Genomic DNA, 24694 nt, shown 5'->3' with positions numbered 1-24694 from the left:
CCTCCCAGTCCAAAGCAAACTCTGTGATATCCATGTGACAATTCCAGTGCTGAGTATCCCAGACCAGACTCTCTCCCATGGAGCTGGACAGGGATATGTTGGCAGTTCTTGTCCACATCACTTTAGGAGTGGCACAGTTGCCCAGGACAGGGATGGAAACACATCCTGTGAGGATATCACAACCCTGTGGATGTGGCACCTGGGAACATGGTCAGGGGTGGCTTTGGCAGTGCTGGGGGTGGTTGGACTCTCTTGGCTCAGAGGGATTTTCCAGCCTCAGGGATGCTGTGATTCCATAACTCTGAGTTCCTTTGCCTCCTGTAAGAAATACTTATCCCATTACAGGCTGTTTACACATGGCTTTGCCTGGAGTGTGTTTTGCTGTCAGCTGGGAAAGGGTAGAAATCATTAAGGGGCGGAGGAGAACAGCCCTTGATACTCACCAGGCTCCTAATTACTGAGCTGCCCTGGCTCTGTCCCTGCCCCTGGCACACCCAGCACCTGGCAGAGCTGCTGTGGCACAGTGCGTGTCCAGTACTGGCCTGAGCTCCTGCTCTTGTTTTCCCTTTAATCATGTTGTAGATCTGGCTGATAGAATAAGTGACTGGTTTCTGAAGGGTGCTCTGATGTCATGGAATCACAGAGAGTTTGGGATGGGAGGGACCTCACAGCCCATCCAGTGCCACCCCTGCCAGGCACAGAGCCTTCCACTGTCCCGGGCTGCTCCAAGCCCTGTCCAGCCTGGCCTGGGACTCTTCCAGGGAAATCTGGAGCCTAATTTTGGGGTTGGAGCTGAAGTCATGAATCAGGCTTGTAGGAAAGGTCTGCTCCCTCCTGTGGCTGTGAAAAGCAGCTGTGAAGGGCACTGACATCCTCAGGGATGGGGATGGCTGGGCCTCTGTCATTTGTTTTCAAGCCATTTCTTTTCCTCCCTTCCATTGCTGCTGTTCCTGGTCACGTGGAAAGTGTAAGGACATTTCTGCCCCTGAATTATGGCAGAAGATGCTGCTAGGTGTAATGGCTGTGATGCTGTTACAAGGTGCTGGGTCTGAGGGATGGCACCTGGGTGAGCCTGGCTCTGCCAAAGCCGTGGAAGTGATGCCAGATCAGCCCCTGGGGTGAGGAGGCAGGGCAGGGTCCTGCTCGTCTGTGCCTGTGCTTCTCAGGGATTCTTCCCTGAAGAAACACGGCTGCCCATGGAAGTGAGAGAAGCCAGGGGCTCTGGAGGCCCCAGGGCTGGCAGTGCTGCTGCCTGGGGATGTGGCGTCATGCTCTGTGACAAGTGCTGGTGATGTCACTGTGCAGGGCCTGTGGCTTCTCCCATCCTCCCATTCTTGGCATCCTGCTGGTGGCCCCAGCCACAGGTGTCCCCCAGTGTGTGGGACAGTGACCAGGACTGTAGGGAGGGTTGGTGGCCTTGTCTGTGCCACCCTGCAGCTGGGTCACCGTGACAGCATTTGTGGGGGTGGCATCTTCCTTTGGAGCCTTTTTGTCCTCGCTCAGCACTGGGCTCTGCCTCTGCTCCCTCAGCTTCATTGTCTCTCTTAGCTTCATCCTCTCAATTACCTCTGAGCTCTCTTGTCTCTCCCAGATCCCTCATGTCTCTCATCACTCTCATTTCTTTGAGTTCCATCTCCCTCAGCTCCCTCAGGTCTTTGAGCTCCCTCAGTTTCTTCATCTTCATCTTTCTCCACTTCATCAGTTCAATCAGCTCTCTGAGCTCCCATATCTCCCTCATCTCTCCCAGATCCTCCATCCCTCCTCTTCCTCACCCCTCAGCTCCCCATGGGAGGCACTGGGCTCCCTGGAGCTTGGGCAGATGTTTCTGTGCTCATGGGCCCAGTCAGAGTTGCATTGCAGCAGAGCCATGCAGCCCTGCCAGGGAGAGGGGATGATCAATTCAAGTGTAATAAAGCCCCTTCTGTCCAATAAACACATCTGCTGCGTCCCAGGCCAGGTTGGACATGGCACTGGGACAGTGTGAGGTAACCCTGCAATGGCAGGGGTGGCCCTGGGTGGACTGTGAGGTCCCTCCCAACCCAAACCAGTCTGGGATTCTGGGATTATGTTTGCCTTCAGAGCATTGCTGTAAGTGCAGCACAACAAAGTGGCAAAGGCAGGAACTTGATTTCCTAAGGTTTCCTCACTTATGGCTCTGGAGCTGCATGACAACTCCATAAATAATCCACAGATGCCCGGGGAGGAGGTTAAGGAGCAAAGTTCACCTGGTTCACTTGGGCTGCAGCACCTGCTCCACTTCCTCCCACAGATCCTTTCTCAAGCTGCTTCCGATGGGTTTTCTCTGTGTGTGCTTTTCTTAGTCAAGGTTCAGAGGGAATCCCAGAATCACAGAGGGGTTTGGGTTGGAATGGATCTCACAGCCCACCCAGGTGCCACCCCTGCCATGGCAGGGACACCTCCCACTGTCCCAGGCTGCTCCAGCCCCAGTGTCCAGCCTGGCCTTGGGCACTGCCAGGGATCCAGGGGCAGCCCCAGCTGCTCTGGGCACCCTGTGCCAGGGTCTGGAGGAGGGGGTGAGGCTTTGGGAGCTGACCTCAGAATTCAGGGCCTTTGGGCACGTGCTGAGGATGAGCATTCCCTGTTGGAGTGTGGAGGCAGCAGGATCACCTGGCTGACGGAAACCCCAGTGATCCCCACTGTCACCTGCCAGCACTTTGGGTGTTGGCCCTGCCCAGGTGCCCAGCCTGAGCCCTGCTGGTGCCATGGCAGGAGGAGGAGCCTCCTCTGCTCCTCTATCTGATGGCCTCGTTGCATGTGTTAATTTTGGGAACAGGGAGCACAAATGCAAAACAGCCCTAGGAAAGGTGTGTTGTCTCAGGGAAAGCTCCAGGCAGTTCTTCCCATGCCATGTGGGGTCTGTGGGGGTTCAGGGGCAGCAGAACCTCAGGAGTTCCTGAGTCTGGGCAAAAATGGTCCCATGAGGTGGAGGCTGAGGTTCTGCAGGACTGCCTGGAACATCCCACTGCCAGGGGCCAGGGCTGGATGGGATCTTGGGAATGAGGAATTGTTCCCTGGCAGGGTGGGCAGGCCCTGGCCCAGGGTGCCCAGAGCAGCTGGGGCTGCCCCTGGATCCCTGGCAGTGCCCAAGGCCAGGTTGGACACTGGGGCTGGGAGCAGCCTGGGATAAAATCATAAGCGTCCCTGCCCACAGAAAGAGATGAACTTTGAGGTCCTTCCCAACCCAAACCATTCTGGGACTCCACGATGGCAGAGAGAAAACAGCTCTGCAGGTTCAACCCCCAGACCTGCCCAGGGACCCAGCACGAGGCCACTGCAGCTCTCACCCCTTCCTTGGCCACCAGCAGCTGCTTCTCTGCGTTCTGCTTCTTGATGTTGTAGTACTGCACCTCCACCTCGTGGGTCAGCTGCAGCCACTTCTGCAGGGCCTCGGGGGCAGCCCAGCTGCAGTGGGACTCCAGCTCCTTCTCCGCGTTCTTCAGCGCCATCCGCACCTGGGGAGAGGCACCCGGGACACATGGAGCAGCCATGGGGACACAGCCCTCCTACAGCTCACCCCTCTCTGCTGCCACACCCCTGCCCAGGCAGCTGCACCAGTCCTGGCAGCAGAAAACTCTTCTGGAGGAGCGGTGGCATCCTGGGGGCTGCAGGAGAGGAGCCACCCACACGGCAGGCTGCTGCTCCGAGCAGGAGAACCTCCCAGGGACCATTCCTGCCACCCTGGCAGTGCCCAAGGCCAGGCTGGACACTGGGGCTGGAGCAGCCTGGCACAGTGGGAGGTGTCCCTGCCATGGCAGGGGTGGCACTGGGTGGGATTTGGGGTCCCTCCCAACCCAAAGCTGTGACTCCCTGGTGTCCATGCCCCCAATGAGCTGTGCTGTTGTGCTCTCTGCAGTGTACAACTGGACGGTGGACGAGGTGGTGCAGTGGCTCATTTCCTACGTGGAGCTGCCCCAGTACGAGGAGACCTTCCGCAAGCTGCAGCTCAGCGGCCACGCCATGCCCAGGTCAGTGCCAGGCCCAGGTCAGTGCCAGGCCCGTGTCAGTGCCATGCCCATGTCAGTGCCAGGCCAGTGTCAGTGCCATGCCCAGGTCAGTGCCAGGCCCAGGTCAGTGCCAGGCCCGTGTCAGTGCCAGGCCCAGGTCAGTGCCATGCCCAGGTCAGTGCCAGGCCCGTGTCAGTGCCAGGCCCGTGTCAGTGCCATGCCCAGGTCAGTGCCAGGCCTGTATTAGTGCCATGTCCTGGGTCAGTGCCAGGCCTGTATTAGTGCCATGTCCTGGGTCAGTGCCATGCTAAGGTCAGTGCCAGGCCCGGGTCATTGCCCTCACTGTCCCCATAGGATGTGTGCAGGGACAGAACCAGGGCCTGGCAGGAGTCAGCTCCTCTCATCGCCTGAAGTTCCTTGGCCTGTGCACTGCCCAGTTCTGCTCCAACTCTGAGTGAAAAAAGGGGAAATTTGGGTTAGATACAGGGAAGGAATTGTTCCCTGGCAGGGTGGCCAGGGTGCCCAGAGCAGCTGGGGCTGCCTCTGGATCCCTGGCAGTGCCCAAGGCCAGGCTGGACACTGGGGCTGGAGCAGCCTGGGACAGTGGGAGGTGTCCCTGCCGTGGCAGGGGTGGCACTGGGTGGGATTTAAAATCCCTCCCTACCCAAACCATTCCATGATTCCTTGGAAGAGGAGCACTGGCTGGGAGTCAGCCTAAACTTGTAACAGGTTTGAAAAACCTCCATGCAGCTTTTTTGGATAAAGGTTCCTGTTGCTGAAAAACAGCCTTTTCAACTGACTGGGAAGGAGGGATTAAGTGGGGATAAAATAAGGATGTTTTTGAGGCAGCACAGTGAGTGTCCACATCCCTTCCAAGGGAGAACTGTGGTTTGTGGTCTGTGACTCAGGATGTAAAGGCAATGGAGATTTGGTTAAAAAATACTGCATAGTGATTGGTAGGACACCAAAAGATGAGTTTTGATGGGAAATCAGTTCCTCATGCTGTCAGGTAATGAATTAGTCCTGGCCCTGGTTTTTCCTGCTCTCTCTCAGTCTTAAAAATGCTGCTGCAAAGTGTCCTAGAGACACCCTGGTTAGAGACAGCAGCAATGAGGGATTTTCCCTGGTAGCAGGGAGCTCCCAGGCCCTGCCCTGCGTCTCCCTGATGCCTGCTGTGTTGCTGCCCTGGTGGATGTGCCCACAGCAGTTTTGTGTCCCCCTGTTGTGCAGGCTGGCAGTGAACAACGCCACCATGATGGGCACTGTGCTCAAGATGACCGACCGCAGCCACCGGCAGAAGCTGCAGCTCAAGGCTCTGGACACGGTGCTCTTCGGGCCTCCTCTGTGTGAGTACCAAATCCCACCTGCCAGCCTTGGGAACCACCCCCAAGGCCACCAGCTCTGCTCAGGCTGGGCACCAGGGCCAGGCCTGGGCGAGCCAAAGTGCCCAGCACAGCCTCAGCCAGGGGAGTCATCCCAGCACAGTGCCCTGCAGCAGGAATGGTTGGTCCCGGGTTTCTGGGAGCAGCTCTGTAGCCTGGAGCATCCTGGGCTGGCATTCCCATCTCAGAGGGCGCTCCCAGAGGTGCAGATGGGATCTCCCACTGTGCTGCTGGGATCTCCTGGGTCCACAGGGTAAAACCTGCTGCCCTTCTGTGGTGCTGATGGTGCTGGAGGGCAGCAATCCTGCCTGCTCCCAGGGCAGCTGCTGCCATGTCCTGGAGCTCTGTCATCATCTCCTGGGTTTTCCTGGGGCTCCACTGTCCTGTCCTGAGGCTCTGCTGGTGACTCAGGATGTGTGCTACCCACCTCTAGAGGAGCGAAGGAGCAGCAGGCTGAGGTTGAGAAGTTTAGGGTGGTGGTGGGAGGCCCCGGGCTCCTTTGATGCTTTATCAGGATCTCAACCTCTCTGATGTATGTCTCCATGCTCCAGGTGCTCCCAGTTCTCTCTGGCTCCTGTCTGCTCCCTATTGAAGGTGCTTTTGTCTCTCTCCTTCTCTGGCATGGCTTTCTCCTGGGGTTTGGGTGCAGAGGGGTGGAATCTCCCCTTTCCTGCTGCCCAAGCTGGGGGATCACCATGGGAATTTTGGGGTCCCAGTGCTTGTGGCTGGGGCATGTCTGGCCTCTCCCACTCCAGCACCCCCAAGTCCTTCTCCCCATGGCTGCTCTCCAGCCATTCCCACCCAATCCTGGGAAAACTGCCTGCACAGTGTGAACCACAGTGTGAGGCTTGGCAGAGCCACAGGGAGGAAATCACAAGCCTGGCTTGTATAATCTGCCATTTTTGCTCATAGTTATTGAAAAGTCTCTTTTTGCACAGGCACAGTTTGTTTTTTATTTATTGCCTGTGTTAAATGTGAAGCTTTTTGATGCCTGGGTGGCTCCAGCCCAGCCACTCCTGTGCTGGGGGCAGGATTTGTCCAGAGTAGTTGTGCTGTGTAAACGGCAGAGTGAATGGCTTGTACTGGCTGGGAATTAATGTCTGTTGCCACGCTGGAGCTGTTTGTTCTGCCCTGCAGCTCCCTGGCCCTGCAGCCTGACCCTCCCTGGGGCACGGAGATCAAAGTGTGCAGGGAGCCGTGGTGCTTGGGCTGCTCTGGAGCCAGGGCTGCTCACACCTCAGCTCCTGCTGGGAGCTTCCCAGGCCAGCCTGGGCTGGTGGAAGGTGTCCCTGCTCCCAGCAGGAGGTGGAACGGGATGAGCTTGGAGGTCCCTCCCAACCCAAACCATTCTGTGGTTCTATGATTGTGTATACAGGGTGTGTGAGAAGTGGAAATACACTTTAAATCTGCAGCTGAAGCTGATCCCTTTTCAGAAGGTAAAATTTGCTGGTTTCTGGTCATCTGAATGGCTTTGTCTCCAGTCATGGGGAGAGGTTGTTTATCTAAACCAATTCCTTCAGGAATGGATTGCACAACACCTTTTAGGAGCCGGCAGCAAGTGGCAGCTTTGGGCAGTGCTCAGTGACCTTTCAAGCTGCAGAAGCTGCTTTGCATCTCCTTTCCCATGGTCAGGGGAGGTGGCTCTGGAGGGCAGCTGGGCTCTGGGGGTCTCTGAGCTGCTGGCAGTGGGATGTGTGCACAGGTGCAGAGTTCCAAGGGTTTGTCTCCTCTCTTGAAGCTCTGTTCACCACATTGTAAAAACTTTGATAAAAGCAGCCTCAATTGGAGCCCCAGTCCTCCTGCAGGCTCCTAAATCCAGACACCCTGCTGCCTGTGGGGGTCACAGCAGGTGGATTCACAGTGCTGTTCCTGCTGCTGGGTGAAGCTTTTCCCAGCCCAGGGCTCCAGGGGTGGGTGTCTGGCTCGTGGCAGAGGTTCCAGCCACATTCCATGGCCAGTTTCCATGTGGATCTGCGGGCTCCTGCCATCCCTCCAGGTCTGGTTCCTGCTGCCAGGCTCCAGCCCTGCCATTTCCTCCAGCAAACAGGTCTGACCACTTCAGCTTTAATTAATCCAAGTGCAAGGGAGCGTGGTGCAATTATGATCTAAGCAACATGAGGTGATTCCTTCTGTGTCTGTCCCTTTGGGGTCCTGTTCCTGTGATTCAGGAATTTATCTGGCACAAAATAGCACAACTTCAGGTGAAACATGGAATCCCAGACTGGTTTGGGTAGGGAGGGACCCTAAATCCCACCCAGTGCCAGCCCTGCCATGGCAGGGACACCTCCCATTGTGCCAGGCTGCTCCAGCCCCAGTGTCCAGCCTGGCCTTGGGCACTGCCAGGGATCCAGGGGCAGCCCCAGCTGCTCTGGGAATTCCATCCCAGCCCCTGCCCACCCTGCCAGGGAACAATTCCTCATTGCCAATATCCCACCCAGCCCTGCCCTCTGGCAGTGGGAGCCATTCCCTGGCTCCTGTCCCTCCGTCCTTGTCCCCAGTCCCTCTGCAGCTCTCCTGGAGCCCCTTCAGGCCCTGCCAGGGGCTCTGAGCTCTCCCTGGATTCTCCTCTCCAGGTGAGCACCCTCAGCTCTTCCAGCCTGGCTCCAGAGGGGCCCCTCTGGGCTCTGTCCAGCTGCTCCTGCTGTTGGTGTCCCAGGGCTGGAGGCTCTGCAGGTGCAGCTTTGCTGCTTTTGGGAGAGAACTTTCTGTAATTTAATCTCTTTCCCTGCTGCTCCTGTGCCCTGGGCCAGAGACCGAGGGCACCGTGGCAGAGCCTCAGATTGTTCCTGTGCAGTCGATTGTGATTTAAATCCCCTGGATCTGTCTCTGTCCCACAGCAGGGCTGGCACAGCCTGTCCTGCACCCGTGTGGCTGCTCCCAGCAGCGGGCAGGCCTGGGCTCACCTTACACCTGCAAAGGCTGCAGGAAAAGCCACGTACACCATGGAAAACAGACTTCTCCACCTTTCCCATTTCCTTTTTTTGGGAAAGGAGGGAGAGCAGGCACAGTTTTATCACAGACTGATTGTTCTGCTCAGCTGCTGGACTTGATGTCCTGCTGGGTTTGCAGCTCTGCCTGGGCTTGATGTTTGAAAGAAGTGAAGATTGACCAAGAGGGGAAGGTCTGGAGCTGCAGGAGGGTTGGTTTGGATTAGATACCCGAAAAAAGCATCTACAATGAAGTCAGAAAATGGAGATGCTCCCAGGGCTGGAACCCCTCTGCTCTGGGGTGCCAGGCTCAGGGGGAATGGCTCCCAGTGCCAGAGGGCAGGGCTGGGTGGGATCTTGGCAATGAGGAATTGTTCCCTGGCAGGGTGGGCAGGGCTGGGATGGAATTCCCAGAGCAGCTGGGGCTGCCCCTGGATCCCTGGCAGTGCCCAAGGCCAGGCTGGACACTGGGGCTGGAGCAGCCTGGCACAGTGGGAGGTGTCCCTGCCGTGGCAGGGGTGGCACTGGATGGGCTCTGAGGTCCTTTCCAACCCAAACCATCCTGGCATTCCGTGCTTCTACATTTCCATCCAAGCTGAGTTTTCCTCAGTTTCCTCATGCCCGTGCTTGTTACTGCAGGACATGAAATAACACAATGTGCACACACTGCTGTTCTCAAGGCACGAAAGGGAAGTTTATTTTCTGACTCCAACATTTATAGGTTTTTGAAAGTGACAGTGGATTGGAGGGTGACAGTGCCACCTCTCCAATGACACTGGACAAACCAGCAGTCCATCAAATTTCTCTTCCTCCATAAAAGAATGCAAAACAAAAAGTTATTTACAGAAAGTGTGTGAGAAAGTTCATTACAAGAGTGTAAACATCAGAAGGCTTAGAAAATCTTAAAAAATCAGGGAGACATGTGTCTTTGGCTAGGGCTGCTGCAGAGCAAGGATGTGTGCAGTGCTGCACTCCCAGCTGGAGCTGAGCACAGCTGGCACCAGGGGCAGGACAGGGACCAGGTGGGGTGGGGCTGGCAGGGAATGGCCCTGGGGGGGGGGAGGCAAGAGAGCAGGCCTGTGGGGCTGTGGGAGGGTGGAACACAAAGCACTCTCCAGATGGGAGCTGCAGGGATTGAGGCTGAGGGATGTGCAGGCACTTGCCAGGATCTGCTCCCTCGGAAGAGGATGTTGTGCTAATCCATCCGGAGGGGAGCGGGGCCAGCGCTCACCTTGTTTAGTTCTGAGTTTACCCTGGATTTACCCTGGTGCTTGCAGGGAGTGATGGATCACAGGTGCTGGGGCAGACAGTGCTTGCCTTCTCCTGGGCCTTGGGGAGGGGTCCTGTCCCTCTGCCTCTGAGGGGAAGCCTGTGCATTGTGGGCAGGGAGCAGCAGCCCTGTCCCCACGAGTCCATCCACGTCAGTCCTGTGCTGAGCTCTGCCTTCCCAATTTGGGTTTCCACCTCCCAGGTCCCCTCCTGTCGCCCCAGCTCTGCCAGTGTGACAGATGTGGTTTAGCTGGGGAGGGGCTTCAACTTCTGCCTAATCCACCCCTGCCATGGCAGGGACACCTCCACAGCCACAGCTTCTCTGGGCAGCCTGTCCCAGGGCCTGCCCCCTCAGTACAGGTATTTTTTCCCTGGATCTGGTGTGAGTTGCCTGTTGTTTGGTTCAAAACCAGTGGATACTGATCATTAATGGCCCAAGGCCAGGCTGGACATTGGGGCTGGGAGCAGCCTGGCACAATGGGAGGTGTCCCTGCCATGGCAGGGGTGGTCTCACTGCTGTTCCTGATCATTAAGTCCCAACTCACTGGACTGAGCTGCTATTTGATTTGTGGCTTTTTCAGCACACACTTGGTTGAGTTACAGGAAAAAAATCTGCTTGACTCATCTTTTGGGCTTTGTTTAGCACTTGAGCCCACACGTAATTACTTTCATCCTCTCACATGCATCACCACCTTTTTTTGAATTAACTGTTGAAAAAGGGAATTTCCACACTGAGTTGTGATTCTGATGGAAAGTTTGGCAACTTGACAGTTGGACTCTTGGGCTGCCCCAGCTCTGTGATCTCAGCAGTGTTTATTTTGTTCCAAGTGTTTATTTTGTTCTTAGTTACCTGTGCTGCCCTGTGAGATCACAGCCATTCTGGAGGGGTTCCTCTGTGCAATTTCTCCTGTACCACTTATTGCCAGGCAAATTATAGCTATAAGATTTGGAATTTATCTTTTTTGTTGTTGCTGCTGTCTCCAAATTGAATAAATGTTGTCAAGCTTCTGGTTTCTTCCTGAAACACTGAAACAGCTCCACTTTTCCCTTGGTGAGTCCTGTGCCGCAATTCCTTGTGAGACTGCCCTGAGTTCTCCTGTCCCACTCCGGTGCTGCCGAGCCCTTGGGAGTTCTCCCAGTGATGCTTTGGCTCCAGCAGTGTCTCTGGTCTCTTGCAGTGACTCGTCATAACCACCTCAAGGACTTCATGCTGGTGGTGTCCATCGTCATCGGCGTGGGCGGCTGCTGGTTCGCCTACATCCAGAACCGCTACTCCAAGGAGCACATGAAGAAGATGATGAAGGACCTGGAGGGTCTCCACAGGGCTGAGCAGTCTCTCCATGACCTGCAGGAGAGGTAGGTTCCCATTGTCCATCCAGCTGGAACACTCAGCTCTTCCGGCTCAGCTCTATTCCTTCAGATTTCAGGAAATGCCTGGTTTTAGCTGTCCTGGTGCCTCACACCGGAGTCAGCCCCTTCCTGAGGGACTGGCAAAGCTGCCAGCAGCCTCTGGAGCTCAGATGGGGGCCTGTCTCCTCCTGCAGGGACTCCTGGACCAGGCTGTTCTTTCCTAGTCACAGAACCAGGGAATGCTTTGGGTTCAAAGGGGCCTTCGAGCTTGTCCAGTCCCACTCCTGCCATGCAATCCAGCTCACATGGAATTTGTCATCCCAGCTTGTTTCACATTGGCTTGGATGGTGGAAAGCATGTGCAAGCAATCAGGGATTCACACATCCCCTCTTGCATTCTTGGAGCTTTGTGGGGAAGCAATACCTGAGTCGAAGGGTGTTGCTTGGAAAGTGAAAATAATACATCATTTTGGAGTATTGAACAGGAATGTCTGGGCTTTTGGCATATGGATCAAATCTGCAGCCTCAGGAATGGGGTCTCTGCTCCCAGGGATCAATGCAATGGTTCCAGTAGAGCTACTGATGGGAGAACATGCTCCAAGAGAGCCTCTGGACACAGGGATCTTCTGGGGCAGTGAAAATCCTTCAGCCGTGGTGATGACAAACCCGTGGGGTGCTCTGGCCATATTGTAAGGGCAGATTTAGCAAATAACAGAGCAGGATACTGTGGGCCTTGAACGGTTTTCTGTGAGGTTTCAGTGGAGTTTGGGAGGGTAGACATTGACTAGGCTGCCCTGTGAGCTGATGGCTGCATTTCCAGTGACTTCTGTGAACATGAGTTTGATGCCAGGCCAGTCACGGGGTGTGATGGGTTCCCTGTGCAGACACCAGGATCCCGAGGATGTCAGGCTGCCCTGCAGGCCTGCAGCCAGCCACCTTTTGGGAATCTGTGCGGTGCACCCCCAGGTCTGCAGCCCCACTTCTTGTGTACAAGCCCATTAGGGCCTCCAGGGGTTCACCCTGCCCCTGAGTGTTGCTGGAAGGGCTCCTGTCCCCCAGTGAGGTGGCATCAGTGGGTGTCCCTGAGGAGAGAGCTCCCAGGTGCTGGAGCGATGCTGGGCACGTTCCCCTGGCACAAATCCACTCCCCTCTGTGGCTCCAGCCACAGCTGGTTCCACACAGCCTCGTGGAGTTTTATGTTACAGCTTGGAAGCACTCCCAAAGAAAGTTTGATTTTATTTTTCCTGCATCTGGAAGGAGACAGGAATCCCTTCTCCGTGTCCATCCCTGGAGCAGCGGTGTCCGGGGCAGGAGGGCTAGGCTGGGTGTCACCTCTGAGCTCCAAACTGGGAATGTGCCTGTGGGGAACGACCTTGGGCCCTGCTGCTGAGGGCAGAGCCACGTAAACAAGTGGATGATCCTGGGAAGTTCAACTAATGCTCTAAAGCCCCTCAGGAAGAAACACAAAACCTCCGGGACTCGGCACAGCCTTGAGCCAGAGCACTGGCAGGGCTCGTCCTCCACAGAGGGCACTGAGCAGGGGCTCAAGGCCTGGGAGGGCAGCTGGGGGCCTTGGGGGGCCTCTGGAGGGGAAATGTCCCTTCCCTTCCTCATCCTTGGGAGGAAAGGAGGAGAACTGGGGGCCTTGGGACACCTCTAGAGGGGAAATGTCCCTTCCCTTCCTCACCCTTGCCCAGCAGGGTCCAGCTGGGATCTTCAGCTGCCACAGGAACAGTGAAAACTCTGGACAGCCCCAGTGCTCTGGGACTTGTGCAGAAGTTGTGCTGCAGTTCTGCTCAGAGATTTCATTTTCAGAGCTTGAAGGGCCCTGCTGTGCTGGCTGGGTGAAACTCAGTGCTGAGCAGCTCTCAGGAAGGCACGGGATGCCTCTCCAGTGCCAGTGCTGCTGGAATGTGCTGAGCAGCTCAGACATGCTCCTGAGGAGTTGGGAAAGTTCATACCAAACCCCAGCCTTTATTCATCTCCAGAGCACCTTGGAGAACACCCTGCAGCAGTGACACTTCCCAGGCCATTAAGTGACTCATCAAGATCATCAAGTCTTGGCACATCCTACTGAAGCCTGAAAGGAGTGGGTGGGTCTGTTTTGGAGATGTGTGGATTGTATGGAAGCTCCTGGAATGTGAGCCCCCTGCTTGCCCAGAGCAGCTGGGGCTGCCCCTGTGTCCCTGGCAGTGCCCAAGGCCAGGCTGGACACTGGGGCTGGAGCAGCCTGGGACAGTGGAGGTGTCCCTGCCATGGCAGGGGTGGTCTCACTGCTGTTCCTGGTGCTGGGGGAGGTCTGTTCCAGCCTGCAGGAGTCGGTGCCTCAGGCACTGCCCCGAGCCAGCTGCAGCAGCCTGGCCCTGGTGCCTGGGCATGGCCCCGTCCTTGTGTGCTGCCCCTGCCCCACTCAACTAAAACTGACCATAACAACCCCTCAACTGTGCCCCCAAATCCTCATCCCCATGGCCAGGCATGAGGGGGATATGTCACCAGTGTGTCACCTGTGTGAGAGGACATTGGGTGTGGGGCATGACAGGACCCAGGGCTGTGCCAGCAGGGCGTGTGGGTGTCCTGGTGACTGCAGGGCTGTTGCAGCCTGTGCCAGCAGGGCCTGTCCCAGCTGGTGTCAGACACGTGTTCTCAGTTCTGCAGCAGCTCTTTGTCACTGTCATCTTCACTTTGGGACAGCTCTGTGTCTCTGTTGAATTTCCCTTGGTAATGGTCTTGGCCAGTGGTGTCTTCCTCTTGGGACAGCTCTTGGTCTCTGTTCAATTCCCCTTGGGACAGCTCCAGGTGGGTGCAGTCTCCCCTGGGACAGGTGACACTGGATGCTCTCTGAGGGTCACTGGCCCAGCTGGTGCCCTGCCAGCCTCACAGCCCTGCTGGGAGCCTCAGCACAGGCCAGCTCCTCATGGGAGATCCCACCAATCCATGGAGATCCAGGGTTTCATTCCTGCTGAATCAATCTGTCATGAGGAGGAAAAAGAATGTCCAAGCAGGATTAAGACATGTCTGCATTTGCAGGATTTTGTGGGAGGAACATGGATCCATCCCATCTGATATGCTCTGGCAGATCTTCCCCTGCTTTGTTTTATCGAAGTTTTTTCTTGGCTGAAAATTGAGCTTAATTTGAGACTCGTTAGAGGAAATCTGGGTCTGCTGTGGGAAATAAGAGAAAATGCATCCTGAGCATTTGATAAACAAGAGCAGTTGACAATTTCCTTTCTTCCCAGCCACAGTGAACTCTCTCCCTGCCATCCCTGTGGGCAGAGCAGGGCAGGGCTGGATGTGGAGGGCAGAGCTCAGGGCTGGTTTTGATGAGCAGAGCAGACTTTGCTCTGGAGGGCAGAGCAGAGCACAGGGCTGGTGTTGGTGAGCAGAGCAGAGCTCAGGGCTGGTGTTGGTGAGCAGAGCTCAGGGCTGGTTTTGGTGAGCAGAGCAGAGCACAGGGCTGGTTTTGGTGAGCAGAGCAGAGCACAGGGCTGGTGTTGGTGAGCAGAGCAGAGCTCAGGGCTGGTTTTGGTGAGCAGAGCAGAGCACAGGGCTGGTTTTGGTGAGCAGAGCAGAGCACAGGGCTGGTTCTGGTGAGCAGAGCACAGGGCTGGTGTTGGTGAGCAGAGCTCAGGGCTGGTTTTGGTGAGCAGAGCAGAGCTCAGGGCTGGTTTTGGTGAGCAGAGCACAGGGCTGGTTTTGGTGAGCAGAGCACAGGGCTGGTTCTGGTGAGCAGAGCAGAGCACAGGGCTGGTTTTGGTGAGCAGAGCACAGGGCTGGTTTTGGTGAGCAGAGCAGAGCACAGGGCTGGTTTTGGTGAGCAGAGCAGAGCACAGGGCTGGTTTTGGTGAGCAGAGCACAGGGCTGGTTCTGGTGAGCAGAGCAGAGCACAGCGCTGGTTCTGGTGAGCAGAGCAGAGGTGTTTCTGGAGGGCAGCCCTGGTCCTGGCTGCCTGCAGGGCCCGGGGAGCTGGCCCAGCACTGGCCCTGGCTCTGTGTGTGTGTTGCAGGCTGCAGAAGGCGCAGGAGGAGCACCGCTCCGTGGAGGTGGAGAAGGTGCACCTGGAGAAGAAGCTGCAGGACGAGATCAGCATTGCCAAGCAGGAGGCGCACAGGCTGCGGGAGCTGCGCGAGGGCACCGAGAACGAGCTCAGCCGGCAGAAATACGCCGAGCAGGAGCTGGAGCAGGTGAGGGCTCACCTGGGCAGGCACCTGCACAGACATGGCCCTGAGGGCAGTGCTGCTGCATCCCTCTGGGATTCTGAATCACAGAAACACAGAATGCTGCGTTGGGAGAGACCTCAGAGCCCACCCAGTGCCACCCCTGCCATCACAGCCTCCCACTGTGCCAGGCTGCTCCCAGCCCCAGTGTCCAACCTGGCCTTGGGCACTGCCAGGGATCCAGGGGCAGCCCCAGCTGCTGTGCTCTCACCTGTGGGGCACAGGGACACAATCCCAGTCCCTTTCCTGCTGCCCACCCTGTGGGATCAGCCCAGGGCACAGGAATTTCAGGTCCCAGTGCTCGTGGCCAGGGCCTGGGGAGCTTCTCCCACCAATCCCCAGCTCCTTCTCCCAGGGCTGCTCCCAGTCCATTCTCCCCAGCCTGTGTTTGTGCTGGGATTGCCCCCAGCCAGCTGCAGGCCTTTGCCCTTGGTCCTGCTGAGCTGCACGAGGCTGGCACAGTCCCAGCTCTCCAGCCTGCCCAGGTACCTCTGGATGCTCCATCCCTTCCCTGCAGGGTGTGCCACGGCTCCAGCTCCATGTCACTGCCAGGCCTGGGGCTGCCCTGGATCCCAGTGTCCCTGTCACCAACAGACAAAGACATTCCCAGTGCCAGTCCTGGCTCCTGAGGGACACCAGTCCTCACTGCTCTCCACCCTCCCTGAATCCAGTGATGCTGCTGCTCTTCTGCCTTTGCTTTCCCAATCCCCTTTGTGGAGGAAAAGCCCTGAGTCTCTTCCATAGTGTCCATCACACATCCCAGTCACTGCTGTGGTGCTGGACAGGGCAGGTGCTGGCACCTTGTGACATCCCAGCAGGAGCAGAGGGGTTGGACTTGCCCTGGAGCTGCACCCTCTGGGATTTCTGGCTCCCTCCCCAGTCCATGCAGTCTCTCTGTATTTGTGTTCATGGTTTTAGGACAGATTTAGAATGAGTTCAGTTATGCTCTCCATGTTTTCTTGTGGATCAGAGGGGTGTGTAAGGGTTGGAACAGCCCTCTGAGACCATCCAGTCCAGCCCTTCCCCAGCACAGCCAAGGCCACCAGTGACTATGTCCCCAGCTGCCACATCCTGTTAAATCCCTCCATGGATGTGACCCCAGCATTGCCCTGGGCAGCCTGTGCCAGGGCTGGACAACCCTTGCCATAAGGAAATTTTCCCAGTATCCAACCTTAACCTCCCCAAACCTACAAGCAAGTCCAAACCCACAATCCCAGTAGCTGCTTCCTGTCTCACCTGAGGGACAATTCTCACCTGGCTGCAAGTTACAGATCAGTTTAAACAGACTGGAGCCAGACCTGCACGAGCCAGGCAGGTTCCTCAGATGTTCCAAGGCAGTGTGTGTATCCTCCTAGCTGTGTCCAGTCTGGTTTGCCACCATGGAGGACGGGGAAGAAGCCAAGGCAGGAATCCAGGGCTTTCCCTGGCAAGGCAGGACCAAGTGTCCTGAGAGCCCTGGGGCAGTGCAGGGGGACAAACAGCAAATTCCCTTCCTGCCTGGGACTGCAGCAGCCCCGAGCCCCTCAGGAGTGCTCTCATCCAGCCTCTCCACAGGGCCTGGGGTGTCCCTGCTGGCACAGACAGGCACTGGGGCGCTGTGCTTTGGGCACCAGTGGGGCTGGGTGCCCTCAGCCCCAGCTCTGGAGCAGCCCAGCTCTCACCCCTGCCCTTGCCCTGCGTTCCCATCAAGGAGCCCAGGAGCTGATGTGACCTCTGAGCTGCCCAGGCCGAAGGCAGGTGAGTACTGCAGTGTCCCTCAGCACTGTGTGACTGTAACCCCAGCACTGCCCCCACAGCCCAGGACACCTGTGACATTAACCTGTCACCCCTGTGACGCCACAGCTCCTCCCAGCTCAGCATAGCTCCTGCTCCCAGGGAGCATTAACACAGACCTCCTCTGCACCAGGGTTCTGATCACCTCAGCCACGCTGGAGGGTTTGGATGGGCCTGCTGGAGTTGGGTATGTGGGATGGAGAAGTGTCCTGTTCCCAGGATCTTCATCCCTCCCTCCCTCCCTCCCTCCTCACTGGGTCACCTTCCACAGACCCCAGTGGGGCCACGGACCCAGAGAGCACTGAGAGAATTGTGGAATAGAATCCCAGATTGGGTTGGGCTGGAGAGACCCTAAATCCCACCCAGTGCCACCCCTGCCATGGCAGGGACACCTCCCACTGTGCCAGGCTGCTCCAGCCCCAGTGTCCAGCCTGGCCTTGGGCACTGCCAGGGATCCAGGGGCAGCCCCAGCTGCTCTGGGCACCCTGTGCCAGGGCCTGCCCACCCTGCCAGGGAACAATTCCTCATTGCCAAGATCCCACCCAGCCCTGCCCTCTGGCACTGGGAGCCATTCCCTGGCTCCTGTCCCTCCATCCTTGTCCCCAGTCCCTCTGCAGCTCTCCTGGAGCCCCTTCAGGCCCTGGCAGGGGCTCTGAGCTCTCCCTGGAGCTGCTCCTCTCCAGGTGAGCACCCCCAGCTCTGCCAGCCTGGCTCCAGAGGGGCTCCAGCCCTGGAGCAGCCCCATGGCTCCTCTGGACTGGCTCCTAGAGCTCCACATCCTCCTGCTCCTGGGCCCTGGGGCTGGAGGCTCTGCGGGTGGGGTCTCACCAGGGCAGACTATAACTTTTATATAAATTTCCTTATAAATTGTTGCTCTTAATGATCCTAATGGGGTCTTAAAGGCCTTCCCAGGAGAATGGAGACATACACAAAATAACTCCTGTTTGCACGGATTCCCTGCAGAACCACAAGAGTTTGGGTTGTGGACACTCATTTTAGCCACTGGTCCTTGCCTGTTCCACAGCACTTCCCTTTCCCACCATTCCCTAAAAATGTTGTTCCTGTGAGTGTTATGAGCACTCCTCTACCCCAAACAACCAGTGACAGATTTCCTACCCATGTTTTTTCCATATTCCCAAATCCCAGATGCCTGTGGGTGATGGTCAGAGTTCTGCTGAGGTGGGAGCAGCACCTGACTGCTGCTGCTGGTGTCCAGTGGGAAAAGCCAGGAAAAACCCAGGGTCTGGGACTGAATTTGGCACTCTGGGACTGATTTAGGCAGTTTTATACTGAGCAGCCCTAAATCACACACAGGTGGTACAAGTGTTTGACCTCTTGTGTGTGGTGCCTCGGGGCTGCTCCTGGATGGATGGTCCTTCTGGGTAAAATACAGAATTGCAGAGATCTGCCTGTACTCCGGGGCTCTTGGCTCCCTAAACCCCCCCAGGCTGAGCTGGGTGGGACATGACTGAGTTAAAGAAGAGCACATCCAGGGAAAAGCTCCAAGTGTGAGCAATCCTGCACAAAAACTCTTCTCTGCATCCGCCCACCGCTGCCAGGCACGGCCGTGCCCGTGGGCTGGGAGCTGCAGCAGCAGGGCAGCTGCTGTGGGTGGGAGGCAGAGCTGTTGTGCAGGGTGCAGCCAGGGCCCCCCCGAGCCCCAAGGTGCTGTGGTGGCACGCTGCCCCATCCCTGCAGTGTGTCCTGGGGCTGTGGTGCCATCCTGCTGCTGCTCCAGGCTGGCACAGCTTCCCTTCCTGCAGGGCTAGCCCAGCTCCAGGGCTGTGAGAGCCTCTCCACAGGGTGGGCACTGCAGCAGACGAGTTCATTCTTGGTGGTCTGCGCCACTAAAGGCTTTTCTGTGAGGCTGCAGTGTCCTCAGCTGGCTTCTCAGCCAGTCTTTTCTAATCTTTATCTCTGTGGGGTGTCAGGGTATGCAGGAGCCTGGGCCTGGGGATGAAGGAGACACCCCAGGAATGGCTGATGCAGCCAGGCTGTTTCTTTTCCTGACCAGCAGCACATGTTTTGTGTCTAAATGTTTTTCTCAGTTTGTGCAGTGTGGAAGTTGTCTCCTGACGAGCTCCCTGGGCTTGGCTCAGAGCTGTGGTGAGACAGGGATTGCCTGTCAGGGGGTTCTGCCTCTGCAGGGGGATCTGGGGGATTTACAGACAGCCACCAAGCTCTGCAGAGCTTCTAGAGGCTGCAGAAACCCCCGGAGCATCCTCTCTGTGAGCCTAATTCCCTTTTAACCACCTTGTGCACCGTGCCATCGGCTCCAGAGGGTTTTCCTGTGGCTCCTGGTGATATGGAGGGGTTGAGAGGGGGCTCAGCACGGTGCTGGCTGGGAATTTCTGGGGAAGGGGCTCAGCTTAGGGTGGCAGGAATGGTCCCTGGGAGGTTCTGGTGCTTGGAGCAGCAACCTGCCGTGTGGGTGGCTCCTCTCCTGCAGCCCCCAGGATGCCACCGCTCTTCCAGAGGGATTTTCTATGGCTCCTAGTGACGTGCAGGTGTTGAGAGGGGGCTCAGCACAGTGCTGGCTGGGAATTTCTGGGGAAGGGGCTCAGCTTAGGGTGGCAGGAATGGTCCCTGGGAGGTTCTCCTGCTCGGAGCAGCAGCCTGCCGTGTGGGTGGCTCCTCTCCTGCAGCCCCCAGGATGCCACCGCTCCTCCAGAGGAGTTTTCTGCTGCCAGGACTGGTGTAGCTGCCTGGGCAGGGGTGTGGCAGCAGAGAAGGGTGAGCTGTAGGAGGGCTGTGTCCCCATGGCTGCTCCATGTGTCCCGGGTGCCTCTCCCCAGGTGCGGATGGCGCTGAAGAACGCGGAGAAGGAGCTGGAGTCCCACTGCAGCTGGGCTGCCCCCGAGGCCCTGCAGAAGTGGCTGCAGCTGACCCACGAGGTGGAGGTGCAGTACTACAACATCAAGAAGCAGAACGCAGAGAAGCAGCTGCTGGTGGCCAAGGAAGGGGTGAGAGCTGCAGTGGCCTCGTGCTGGGTCCCTGGGCAGGTCTGGGGGTTGAACCTGCAGAGCTGTTTTCTCTCTGCCATCGTGGAGTCCCAGAATGGTTTGGGTTGGGAAGGACCTCAAAGTTCATCTCTTTCTGTGGGCAGGGACGCTTATGATTTTATCCCAGGCTGCTCCCAGCCCCAGTGTCCAACCTGGCCTTGGGCACTGCCAGGGATCCAGGGGCAGCCCCAGCTGCTCTGGGCACCCTGGGCCAGGGCCTGCCCACCCTGCCAGGGAACAATTCCTCATTGCCAAGATCCCACCCAGCCCTGCCCTCTCTCAGCTCAAGGAAAGTTTCTTTCTTCATGCCTTAAATTTATATCTTGTACAAGTGCAGCACAAGTGAGGTGTGAGCAGGGGCTGAGCATGATGAGGGTGAGGATGGTGCTCCTGAGCCATGGGCTCTCAGGGTGGGCAGGTCCCAACCTGGGTGCTGCTGGAGCCTGGAGCCCTGGGAATCTGGGCAGGGGTCGCTGCCCTGGGTGCTGGGCGGGCAGGAGGCTCTGAGCTCTCAGCACCATCCCAGGTGATGAGCATGCACAGGCAGTGGAATCCCGAGGTCCTGAATTATCACTGCATTCCTGGTCTGGGATTTGGTGTGCCAGCCCTGAGGGATGAGCCCGGGCAGCTGTTGTGACTCGTCCTCTTCCCCATGGCCATATGGAGCTGGCAGGAGGGAAAACTGTGTGCCTTAATCTGCTTCGATTGGGAACATTCTAACATTCCAACAGTTTTCCTTTGGCTGTGTCAGTTCTTGCACCCACATCCTTGGCTCTCCTAAGTCCCAGCTTCATGCACTGGAGCTGGAAGTGGATGAGCTGTGGAAGAAGACTTTTATTTTTGATACAATGGCACAAACTCAACCTCAAACCAGAAATCCTCCTCAGCCCACAGCCTGGGGTGTGTTTGGTGGTTATTCAGGGGAGGGATGAGCCAATGTGTGAGAGCCCTTCATTGAGTGAGGTACCTGCCTCGTGGAATCATGGAATGGTTTGGGCTGGAGAAACCTCCAGAGATCTTCAAATCCACCTATTCCTGAGCAGTGCCAAGGCCACCACTGCTCCATGTCCCCAGGTGCCACATCCACAGGGCTGTGAAATCCCTTCAGCAATGGGGACTCCAGCTCTGCCCTGAAAGTTCAGCCTTTTCAGTTCAGTTCCCTTTGGTTTTTGGGAAACCGGGAGAAGGGAGCATGAAATCCCCAACCTGCTACTTGCTGCTGGGGAATTCCTCACCCCAGTGTCAGGCACAACAACATTCCTCAGTAACACCACCATTCCCACTGTTCCCATATGTGCAGGCAGCTGCAGGGACTATTCCTGTCACAGCCCATCCAGGATGTCCATGGCCTAGAGGAAACTTCAGGTTGTCTTCTTCCTGTGACCTTTCTCTATTGATATTCCAGGCTGAAAAGATCAAAAAGAAGCGAAACACCCTTTTTGGGACGTTCCATGTTGCTCACAGTTCCTCTCTGGATGATGTGGATCATAAAATCCTGACTGCAAAGTGAGTGTCTGCTCAACACCTCCCTCTTGATCCCTCCCCTGTCCCAGGCAGGAGTGTCCTCACCTCTGCAGGGGCTCTGGGGCTCGTTTTGCTGAACTCCTCTTGTCCTCAGTGACCTGGGGTTGGACTTGCTCCTCTTCATCATTAACCTGATCCTACCTGAGAGAAACCAGGGATCGCAGTGACATGGAGCTATTAAAAGTCCTGCCAAAACAAGGTTCCAGGAGGCTGCAGGATGCTTAAGGGATTGTCATGGAATGGCTGGGGCTAGAAAGGACCTCAGAGCCCACCCAGTGCCAGCCCTGCCATGGCAGGGACACCTCCCACTGTGCCAGGTGCTCCCAGCCCCAGTGTCCAGCCTGGCCTTGGGCACTGCCAGGGATCCAGGGGCAGCCCCAGCTGCTCTGGGAATTCCATCCCAGCCCTGCCCACCCTGCCAGGGAACAATTCCTCATTGCCAAGATCCCACCCAGCCCTGCCCTCTGGCACTGGGAGCCATTACCCCCTTGTTATCCCTGGGTACCTCAGCTGCTGCTGCATTTTTTAATTGCTTTATTCCTGGAATTGGATGAAAAGAGTCTCACATTACAGGATGCACAGCTGACCCTAACAACTCCCCCTCCTCTTTATACTATGTAGACTTTTAAATAGTTTTTTAATTATTTGTTGAATATATTTGAGTCAACAAGATACCATGATTAGTAGTACAACTATAGTACAACTATTATGATGACTAAAATGTATAAATTCATTTTTAACAGCTTTTTTTACTTACAATTATAAATTTTATTTACTAAATCAACTATTTACTAAGTTTTATTATCAGCTTGAATTTATGATACACTTTAGTTGAGATGTTTTTGTAAATAGGTTCTGAGTGATTAGATAGATTTATTTATGTATAAAAATGTATATTAAATTATATATCTACATTATATATAAATATGTATAATCTTATTTTATAAAAATTTATATACATTTTATACATAAAATATATATTTCTTATTGTTATATATTACATTATATATTTATATATTATATATAATATATAAATATATATTTATATAATTTTATATAAATATAAACTTTTTATATAATTATATATACATTTTAAAATTTAAATACATTTTTAAAGATTGTCTATATATATATATATATATATAGATATATATATATGCACACACACACACACACAAAGATTTTTTAAAATCTTCACATCTGTATATTAACAAAAGAAAATCAGTTGTAGCCTTGTTTTTTAAGAAATCCAAGTGCAGCCCAGGCAGTGCAGGGGCTGTGTCCCCCTCAGTGGCTGCCTGCATTGTCCCCGTGTGTCCCTGTGTGTCCCTAACCCAGACAAGCGCTGAGCACCCCAGGTGGTGCAGGGGCTGTCCCCAGGCAGGGCAGGGGCTGTGTCCCCAGTGCCTGCCTGCATTGTCCCCATGTCCCCTCCCCAGACAAGCACAGAGCACCCCAGGCAGGGCAGGGGCTGTCCCCAGGCAGGGCAGGGGCTGTGTCCCCCCGGTGCCTGCCTGCATTGTCCCCGTGTCCCCTCCCCAGACAAGCACAGAGCACCCCAGGCAGGGCAGGGGCTGTCCCCAGGCAGGGCAGGGGCTGTGTCCCCCCGGTGCCTGCCTGCATTGTCCCCGTGTCCCCTCCCCAGACAAGCGCTGAGCGAGGTGACGGCGGCGCTGCGGGAGCGGCTGCACCGCTGGCAGCAGATCGAGCTGCTCTGCGGCTTCCAGATCGTCAACAACCCCGGCATCCCCTCGCTGGCCTCGGCCCTCAACATCGACCCGGGCTGGATGGGCACGCCCCGGCCCAACCCCTCGCACTTCATCATCACCGACGACGTGGATGACCTGGACGAGGAGCTGGTGTCACCCATGTCCATCCAATGTACGGCAGCCCAGGGAATCCATGGGGGGGTCCCTGGGAACGGGGCAGTGGGGGCTTTGGGAGCTCCTTGGGACTGGGAGGGGTCCCTGGGAATGGGGAGGCTCCCTGGGAATGGAAAGCTCTGTGGGTTCCTTGGGACTGGGAGGGGTCCCTGGGAATGGAGGAGCTCCCTAGGAATGGGGCTCTGGGGTCTTCATGGGAATGGGGGGCTCCCTGAGAATGGGGACTCCCTGGGAACAGGGGCTGTGTGTGCTGGGGTTGGGGGCTGTGGCACAGAGCAGACCTGTAGTTCACCTCTATCAGGAGGGAATAATTGATCCAAGGTGGGGTTTCCATGCCAAAGACCACAGCTGGTCCATCAAGGTCAGGAACATCCCTAACAGGCCAGGCCCCACTGCTGGGGTTGTTTGGAGCCTGGCAATGCCAGCATGAATGGTAATTTAGGAATTGTTAATCATAATTTCATTCTATCTATGCTCTTCTGGTCAACTCAGTGATTTAAGCATTTACCCAAAACCCCAACCAAAGGCATGGGTAGTCAGGGCAGTGGGACAGGAAAAGGGATTATCCCCATGTCCCCTTGGCCTGAGCACCTTTTTGGGATTGAAAGGACTCAAAGCTGCCCCTCCTGAGGCAGAGCTGGACCTGTATCCTGAGGCATTCCAGCTGGCAGCAGCACCCCTCCAGCCTCAGGGACCTGTTGAACACCCCCTGGAGCACAGGCTGCCCCAGATCCCAGCTCTGTGCAGGCCTTGGGCTCAGCCAGGAGGACCTCCTGTCCCTCTTTGCTGGTGACAGAGAGCATCACCCCCAGGGTGGCTGTCCCTGCTCTGCCAAGCCCAGACCCCACAGAGGGAGGGCTGAGCATGGATCACGCTGTGCCTGTGACCCCCCAGCTGCTGGAGTTAGTGTCACTGGGCTGGGTGACACTGTCACCTTCTCTGCAGCAGCTGGGAGCAGCCCTGGCTGCTGTTCCTGCCTGCAGCTGGCCCAGGTCCTGCCTTGCTTCTCCCAAAAGGCATTTCCCAAATAGTTCCCCCTCGGCTAGAGCAGGGACAGGGCCTGGGGGTGCAGGAGCAGCACTTGGCAGGGCACTTCCATGGAGTCATGGAATCACAGAGTGGATTGGCTTGGAAGGACCTCAAAGCCCACCCAGTGCCACCCCTGCCATGGCAGGGACACCTCCCACTGTCCCAGACTGCTCCAGCCCCAGTGTCCAGCCTGGTCTTGAGCACTGCCAGGGATCCAGGGGCAGCCCCAGCTGCTCTGGGCACTCTGGACAGTTTAATCCGAGCCAGGGCTGGGTGGGGGAGCAGTAGGGAGCAGTAGAAGGGTCTCAGGGCTGGCACTGTGTGCTGCAGGAGGTGCCCTGTGTGCCAGGCCCATGTCCCCTCAGCCTGGGGAGCTC

At 56.4% G+C, this 24694-nt stretch overlaps 1 protein-coding gene across 8 annotated transcripts in view; it reads left to right on the top strand.

Moving 5' to 3' along the window:
- The window catches only part of STIM1 (stromal interaction molecule 1), a 72892-nt gene that overhangs the window by 32526 nt on the left and 15672 nt on the right, over positions 1-24694 (top strand). For all 8 annotated transcript variants that reach the window (XM_050971354.1, XM_050971260.1, XM_050971385.1 and 5 more), the window contains 7 exons: positions 3875-3986; positions 5196-5311; positions 10722-10899; positions 14896-15073; positions 19675-19842; positions 21287-21387; positions 23051-23286. In XM_050971354.1, coding sequence (XP_050827311.1) covers positions 3875-3986; positions 5196-5311; positions 10722-10899; positions 14896-15073; positions 19675-19842; positions 21287-21387; positions 23051-23286 — 1089 coding nt within the window. The remainder of the gene's footprint in view (positions 1-3874; positions 3987-5195; positions 5312-10721; positions 10900-14895; positions 15074-19674; positions 19843-21286; positions 21388-23050; positions 23287-24694) is intronic.

The sequence above is a fragment of the Serinus canaria genome, chromosome 1, assembly GCF_022539315.1.
Source record: "Serinus canaria isolate serCan28SL12 chromosome 1, serCan2020, whole genome shotgun sequence".
Lineage (NCBI taxonomy): Eukaryota > Metazoa > Chordata > Aves > Passeriformes > Fringillidae > Serinus > Serinus canaria.
Note: the sequence above shows the minus strand (reverse complement) of the source record. Positions and strands in the feature narration are given on the sequence as shown.